The following is an 8,779-nucleotide window of genomic DNA, read 5'->3' as shown; positions in this document are numbered from 1 at the left end:
TAATTGCAGTAAGACACAACCATGTAATCTTTCTGATGGATACTGCATACTGGGCTGTGGATGTGATGTTGCACGATGATGTTGCACTCAACTGTTTCTTTCAACATACAACAATTTCACTGGTGAAACAAGAATTTAAGTATCTGCACCTATAGACAACGCTGGTTTTTTTGTGACATTACTGGATCATTTCAACAGTTTTTGAGAAGTAGTAGTCATAATTTTCCTGTTAGCAAACATTGTTAAGTGTATAGGAACTAATTCTTAATTGCCGGGTAAGTATAAAATAAGTAGTATATCAGACCAGGGGCTCATTTAGTAAGATTATCTTGAACACTGAAGAGGCAGCATGTGTTTTGAGCCACGGAAAGTACTTACGTTTTACTCTAGGCTAACAAGAAGGCTATTGTAATACAGTAACAACTGAGTTCTTGACATATTCAGGAAGACTGAGTAAAGGTACATGGTTGCTTACAGAGGAGCGGTTATGAAGCTTAAGTATTATTTACCCAGTGCTCTGAAACTTCAGAAATAAAATGGCACTCAGCATCTGGGTATTTTTTAATGATAATGGGGACCGCATATGAACAAAATTACAAAATATTTTGTCAAAAAAGAGGACAAGAAGTTTCATATTTCAAAAGCTGCATTTCTTTCTTGTAAGACTTTTTAAAAAGCTGCTCAACTAAAATATTTTACAGATCAAGAAATCTTACGTAAATTGGAGAAAGAAAAAATTCTTGTTTTCACCCCATCTCGAAGAGTTCAGGGAAGAAGAGTAGTTTGTTATGATGATCGATTCATAGTAAAACTTGCTTTCGACTCAGATGGCATCATTGTATCAAATGACAACTATCGGGATCTTCAAAATGAAAAACCAGAATGGAAGAAGTTCATAGAGGAGCGGCTGCTAATGTATTCTTTTGTGAATGACAAGTATGTGGTTTTTTCTTCAAAAGTAAGGGAACTTGCTAATTCAGAATCCTCAGTTAAAAACTGAAATTGTCATTTCTTTCCTCTTAGGTTTATGCCTCCTGATGATCCTTTAGGACGTCATGGTCCAAGCCTTGAAAATTTCTTAAGGAAAAGGCCAGTTATTCCTGAACATAAGAAACAACCGTGTCCTTATGGTAAGTGCCCAAGTCAGATTGATTTCTTGTATTCAGAGGTAGGTGAAGCAAGCAATTAATTAACATCCTGTAAAAAAAAAAAAAAAAAAAAAAAAAAAAAAAAGGCCATGCAAGCACTATATCCATTTTTAAACCCTTCACACACATATTAATAAAAACAATATAGCAGAAAAATAAGGATTACCAGATATACCATGTGGATAACAACTGCTATTTTCTTGTGATTTGTATTCAAGGAAGGAGATTCATAACTATACAAACAGTGTTAGAGCTGTTTTGTTTTATATAGCATTAAGTATGTTGTCAGTATTGAAATCATGAGTCAGTAGGGAAAAAAAGTGATGTCTTGCCCTTGATGCAGTGATATACATGGACACAAGTAGCAGAGTCTGTGACTGCCTGTATATACAATATATGTAATTATTCCTTAGGGGGTTAATATAGCACTCTTACTATTGAGAAGTGGTGGAAGATATAAAGGAAAAAGATAGCAATTCATGGTATTGATTAGTTTTTGGTTTATTTAACCTGAAAACACTTTTCTTCCAGGTAAAAAGTGCACCTATGGGCACAAATGTAAATATTACCACCCAGAACGGGCAAACCAGCCTCAAAGGTCAGTAGCGGATGAGCTTCGAATAAGTGCCAAATTATCTGCTGTGAAAACTATGAGTGAGGGAGCCCTGGCCAAATGTGGCACAGGGCCATCCAGCTCCAAAGGAGAAATCAGTTCTGAAGTGAAACGCATTGCCCCAAAACGTCAGTCAGATCCGAGCATTAGATCAGTAGCTGTGGAGCCTGAGGAAAAGTTATCAGTAGCCCGGAAGTCTGAGGCCAGCTCTGTCCCGTCTCTGGTTTCTGCATTAAGTGTACCAACGCTCCCTCCACCAAAAAGCCATGCAGCTGGTGCATTAAATACTCGTTCTGCAAGCAGTCCGGTGCCAGGTTCCTCACAGTTCATGCATCAGAAATCCTCACTGGAACATATGTCCAGTGTGCAATATCCTCCTATACTAGTCACCAATAGCCATGGCACCCCAGTTAGCTATACTGACCAGTATCCCAAATATGAATCACTGGGGGACCATGGCTATTATTCCTTACTCAGTGATTTCTCCAACTTGAGCATAAGTAGTATCCATAACACAGATTATTATGGGGCGGATATGGACCAGGGGATGTATTCTAGAAACTCAAGCCCCTGTCCTGACAATTGCTTAAGCCATACAAGTAATGATTCTTACTCCTCTTACAATGACTTGTATCTGGGTGTAGCAGATGCCAGTCCAGAAGACAATGTGAAGATCCACAGACTGCCATCGCAAAATCGTCTTCAGCCTTTTTCCCATGGTTACCATGAAGCCTTAAATAGAGTTCAGAGTTACGGAACTGAAGAACCTAAGCAATCCCTTCGCAAACAGTCAGTTTCACACTTAGGCCTACATGCCCAGCATCCAGTTGTTGGAGCTCGGTCCAGTTGTCCAGGAGAATACCCTGTGCCTCAAAATGTTCATCCATCAACTGCACAACCAAGCCGTGCCTTGGTCATGACAAGAATGGACAGTATTTCTGACTCACGGCTTTATGAAAGTAACCCTACAAGGCAAAGAAGACCACCTCTCTGTCGAGAGCAGCATGCTAGCTGGGATCCATTACCATGTGCATCAGACTCTTACACTTACCACTCATATCCATTGAGTAACAACCTCATGCAGCCATGTTATGAACCTGTAATGGTAAGAAGCATGCCTGAGAAGATGGAGCAACTCTGGAGGAATCCCTGGATTGGAATATGTGGTGAGCCACGGGAACCACATATCATCCCAGAACATCAGTATCAAACATACAAGAATCTCTCCAATATTTTCCCTCCAAGCATTGTCCTTTCTGTGATGGAAAAGAATCCACACATGACAGATGCACAACAGTTGGCAGCTATGATTGTTGCCAAATTAAGAACAGGGCGTTAAAGTATCCCAGCCTCTTCTGGATAAATGAAACTACACAGCATATAGGACCTGGAGGAAAAGTTGTATGAAGAAGGAAATGGCCAATCTATTGTAAATATTTTTTATGATGATAGTGTAAAATTCTGTACACAGTAGCAATCATATACATGCTGAGGCACTATATAAAAGTTGCTTGTATTGTAAATTTTAAGATTTTAAATATAGGGATTTTTAATAGTATTTTATAGGAAATGCATACCTTGCTGCATGGATAGCTCATTAAGAACTACAATGTCACATTCAGTGTCTCAAAGCTGTTACTACAAAATTACTGTTAGTAATTATATTGCATGTATTAGTGTACACTTTCAATTTGCTTATAAATAACCTAATTGGCCTTCAAACGTATGTTCTATACACAGATGAATTCTAGGGTTTCAGCTTTGTCATTTGACACTGCCTACTGGCGTATTAAATACTGAAGAAAAACACTTGAAAAAAATTAAAATACTCAGTTTTGAAAAAGAAAACCTGATTTCAGCTTTGGAATGTCAATATTGTTGTTGGGGTTTCAATTTCAAAACTGTTCCCCAAGAGTTTGCGTATCTATTACATTGTGCAATACGTTGGCTCAATCCAACAGAAGCTAAATACTTTATTAAATTAGGACCAAAACATGAAGGAATGCGAAGGTGTGAGCACTATTCGGTAAACCAGAAGTTTAACTGTAGCTTCTCTCTTCAGAATCACCTCTCCACTGTGCAATAAGCAGCTGCTGGCCCAGATGACTAGACAAGCTGAAAGTACATAGTCACTTTTATGTAAATGGGACTACTTGACCTGAAGCAGTGGAAACTGGATGATAACACTGAAGTTCATCAGTAACTACAGCCCTTTCTCTGGGGGCAAGGATGGTGTTTGAGTGAGCCTCCCATTCAGAATGGCTGTACAAGATCAACTTGAGAAGGGGGTGGAGGGGGGAGGGCTGCTTCTTGAAAAGAGATGCTACAGTTTGTGGCAAAGGTGGCCTTGTTTTTTTTGCTCTTCAGATCCACGCAAAGGTGTGCATTTGCCTTACGAAGGCTTTTAGAGTTCCTGTTCCAACAGGTGAGATAATTTCGTGTGGCATTGTTTGCGCAACTGGTATCTTGCTCAGGGTGGGAACCTTTGTAGCTAAATGTCTCCAAAAGAGGCGTTTATTGTTTTTTAAGCTGCACTGACTGGACGCCCTTTTTTGAATCCATTGTATATTTCAACATTTCGAACCATTACTAACTCGATACTCTCGAGCTAGGACTTGTTGACTTCTACTGTAGTTTTTTTCATGAAAGTTGAGAAGGCCTGATTTATGGCCTTTTGTTTCTTCATGAGAAGGTGTGACACTGCCTAAATGTTTCTTACTGTGAAACACACGGAATGTGAGGCTGCAGTCAGGGTTGTTTCTGGTGTTTTGATAATGGCTTGCATGCTGCTTTCTAGTTATCTGTTTGTCTGAGGAACAAAGTTATATAATTTCCTCCACTTGTGTTACTCTAATGGTTTGATTCAAAATACCTTGTGGGCTTTTTATCATGTTAAAAACTTGTTCCTGTCATATTAAAAAAAAAAAAAATCAACCCCAACAAACCACAGTTACAGGTGCAACTACAGTTAATTTACTTACACTTGATAACCATATCATTTCACACAGGATAAATATTCTTGTGTTGGTACAGTTAACATATACAATGACCATGCCATGATGTATTTAAAATGAGTTAACTTGAAGGTGATTCTGTATTTATACTTGGTGTTCAAAAATAACTTAAGTTTTAATTAGTTGGCTATCATCTCTGTTAATGGGAAAAAAGAAATCTTCAGACATTTTGTAATAGTTGGGGAAAACAGATTTAACTCTTGACCAGTTTTCAAAGACATTCCTTACTAAGCAGCATTTTATATTTTTAATTTGCAGTCAATTCTTATTCTCTTCTCTTGCATGGTATAAGCAGCTGAGAGCAATGCCTCAAATAACCAGAAATGACCTTTTGTTTGTTGATACAAATTGTATCTCTTTTTCTTGATTGTAAAAAAACTGTGTATAAAAAAAAAAAATCTCACTATTAACTTCAGTATTACATTTTCACCACGTTTGTGACACCATGTGTCACAGGGAAGTAGCCCATGAACAATTATGAATCTTTTTTTATTTAAAATGGGCACTTGTAGTTTATAGAGAAACAAGGACAACTTTTCAGAACCAGTTTATTATGTGCACAGATACTGTGTGTACACCTCAAAGCATTACACAGTTATCTTTAGTCTATTTATTAAGCAGATACATTCTTGCACTAAGCTTTATGTAAAAAATGTTGCTGTTAACAACTCATCTGCATGTGTTTAAAATGTAACAATAGAATTGCTATAGATCCTGCTTTATTCTTAACAGATTAATTTATAAATTATTTAGGTATAAAATGAAGCTTATTGTGCACTTGTGTTTTCCATCGTGCATGGAATTAAATATTTGTATGTAGAAAAATATTTGTTCCCTTTTTCTCCACTTATAAAGATAAGCTATTTTAAGAGAGGTTCAGTACGTGCTTTTGATGTTTTCTAATATGGAAAACTGAGCAGAAATTTCTGTGTGAAGTGTTGGGTGGTTTATGGAGATACTAATTTTTGTAGGATTCATCTAGTCATTTTACTTTTCACTGAATTTTGTCTTTGCAATAGAAGAATACCTTTTTAAACAATAGGAATGCTATGCCAATACAAACCCAGCGCACTATTTCCCTAAGGCACTTTGAAGGCAAATTGTCTTTTTATAAGAAACTATTGGCATCTATTGTGCGTTGAGTTACAGAATGGGCAGTGTAGCCTTGTGGAAATAATTTGCAAATTTTGTGCTCATTTAGTCTTCCTTAAAGGTAAGGAAAGTTTTGTATGTGATGTAGTCTGTCCTGATCAACTACTTTAAGTGATAATTCAGTCATCCACATCTGTTTTCTGATATGTTTACAAGCCAATTCAAAACACTGACACATTAATTAATCTTCAGCACATAAGCTTAGATTTCTTCTTACATGGAAGAGATGATCTTAACACCTGATCATAACTGTCTATATTGTAAATATAATACTTTGTATAAATGCTCTTTTTGAGAGCATGGGATTTAAGTGTTTTTAAAACTGTCAAAAGCAGTTCTAGAAACTATATTTTAATAAAATCCATTAAATTACAATTCTAGATGAGGAAAAAAAAAAGTGGGAAGGTAAAATCCTGGCCTAGTGCAATCAGCACAAGTTAAGCAGGAGATGTTAGTGCTTTACTGGGGCCAGAGGGTTCTATGGGACTTCTGATTTGCTGATCTTTCATCTTTAGCTATATTACTTTCAGGTGATTTGACACTTAAGAGTGTATAACCTTAAATTCATGAATCAAAAAATCAAATGCTTTATGGGATGTCAGTCTTAAGTTATTTAATGGTTTTTTTTTTTTTTTTTTCCTGTAAGAATTACATGTCAGTAATATATTAAATTGCACATATAGATGATTTCACTACTGTAATCCTGGTGTAGTGAGCTGCAGTAGCTGGCTTTATTCATTTGTAGAATTAAACATTACTGTTTAATTGTTGTAAATTTTTATAAATCTCTTTGGGTTTTTTTGGTTGACCCAAATATAATGTAAGTCTTAATGACAAAATGAGTGAAAATGGAAGTTAAACCAGTATGTGGTATTTGTAAGTCTCTGTAGTAATAGGCGTGTGCTGCTGCATGTAATTCATTCACTAGCATGAGTCTGTTTAGCTTTTGTAAAAATGCTTTAACTGTAAACTTAAAAATAGAAATTGTGGGTATGGTTGCTTAGAACAAGCAGAAGGATCCTCATTAAAAAACCAAAACCAAACCAAAGCATCTATCTGAGTTCCCTCCTACATACTTTTAATGCCAGTTTGCCTCAGGTCATGCATTTTGTAATTCTTACAGATAAAGGCAGAACACACAAAGAATCTGTCCAAATAATTCAGTTACAAAATACTTGGTGACGTGCCTGTGATGTATACCAAACTGCAAACAGGAACATTTCAAGGGACATATTTTGACTATAGTAATTTTTAAAACTCTATGCTAAAGACAAGGAACATCCATCATTTCTGTGAGACTTTGTTCTACAGAATTGAAATATTACTTTACCTTGATTTACCAAAAGTTTACATGAAGCATTAGTTCTATAGAACTTACCCTAGTCAGATCATTAAATCTGTCACTATTATTTCTATGGTTAGTGTTCAGCTTTAATAGTCCTCTTACGTACCCACAGCTTGTCTCTGTGAGCTCTTATTAACTGTATTTCTTTCAGTATTTCAACTGGAGAAACTTAACTGCACTGTCACTTAAATTATTCTCATGCCGTTGTTTGGTTAGCCTTTGAAGAGCCATTATACAGTATCTATGATTTTGGTCTGTGGTATTTAAAGTTTGTAAATGTATTAAGAGAAGTGAGAGAATAATCTAAAAGAAATACAGGCAATTACCTGTTCCCCACCCTGCTCTGTGTAAAAGGTTTGCACAATTATTTAATAATATGAAACGTGCTATACTTTATATAAATATATATAAAAAATTGCTTATTTAATAAAACTGAAAGCCAGTGGATTATTTGTTTCTAGCTTTTTATTTTGTAACCCTCTTTAAGCAAGAGCCCTAAAAAGCTGTTTTGTCCAAAACAACTGTTGTAGTCTGTCCAAAGTATTTCACAATGTTTTTAGGGGATTTACTGAAAAATACCCAGATTCTGAAATCATACCTAATGCTCTTATTTTCCATCTGTGCTTAAATCTGTGAAGAAACAGGATAAAAGTTTTTCTTTAAAAAGCAGAGGAAAAAAAGTACTATTTAGGTCTCACTGTCTTGTCAGAATAACATCCTTTGTCAGTCTCTGTATTTCACTATTTAAACAATTATTTCCCTTACTATGGGGAAGGTGATGTAATGTCATTTATTACCATTGTTTTGACTCAAACTGCTTTAACTTGTTGGAGGGGGAGGCAGAGTAAAGCTAACGGAAGGAAAATTAGATACAAAGATCACCTCCATCTAGATTTGCCTGAACTTCTCACCATTACCCTGTTTGCTCTTACAGTGGCCAGGAACCAGGTGATTCAGAAGACAGCATAAAACCAATCAAAACCAGTAAAATAACTGTATTACAGAGTTGCTTTTTCCTCATCCCAGACCCTTCATGCTTAATTTACATCCTCAAGTATACCATTCCTGAAAAGAAGCACTAATTAGATTTCACAGGACAGTCTTATTATTCCAGTTTTCTGTCCAAAACTGTAACCCCTGGGTAGAGCTTAAGTCCTTGTCAGAGTAGCTGCCTTTGGGGAATGACAAAAGAGAATATTAAAGACTTGAATAGCCAGGAACAAATCATCCTAATAAGGTTCCACTACTCTGCCCAATACATTGAAAATAAATTTTAAAAGTGGAAAAAGGCAAAAAAGGGTCCCAGGCCCCAAAAGCAGTAGACCTAGGCCTTAATGTCCTCACCAATTCCTGTTGCCAGCTTCTATCTCAAATCCTTTATATAGCTTCCCTTTGGAGATGTTTTTTTCAGACAGTAAAAATCTGTCTGGGGAGAATTAATTCACAGGGAGAAAGCAGTCTCAGGAAGTCCTGCCCAATGCAAAGGAAAAATCAAGTAATTTAGGAA

At 36.3% G+C, this 8,779-nt stretch overlaps 1 protein-coding gene across 1 annotated transcript; it reads left to right on the top strand.

Moving 5' to 3' along the window:
• Positions 1–701: 701 nt before the first annotated feature.
• Positions 702–3,100, top strand: ZC3H12B (zinc finger CCCH-type containing 12B; the record flags this gene model as incomplete). Its single annotated transcript, XM_010170053.1, has 3 exons — positions 702–936; positions 1,024–1,130; positions 1,680–3,100. Coding segments are annotated over 3 exons (1,763 nt in total), but the record flags the coding sequence as incomplete, so codon positions are not given.
• Positions 3,101–8,779: the final 5,679 nt, after the last annotated feature.

This window comes from Antrostomus carolinensis, unplaced genomic scaffold (assembly GCF_000700745.2).
Source record: "Antrostomus carolinensis isolate BGI_N321 unplaced genomic scaffold, ASM70074v2 scaffold35356, whole genome shotgun sequence".
Classification (NCBI taxonomy): Eukaryota; Metazoa; Chordata; class Aves; order Caprimulgiformes; family Caprimulgidae; genus Antrostomus; species Antrostomus carolinensis.
The sequence above is the reverse complement of the archived record's forward strand: the minus strand, read 5'-3'. Positions and strand labels throughout refer to the sequence as shown.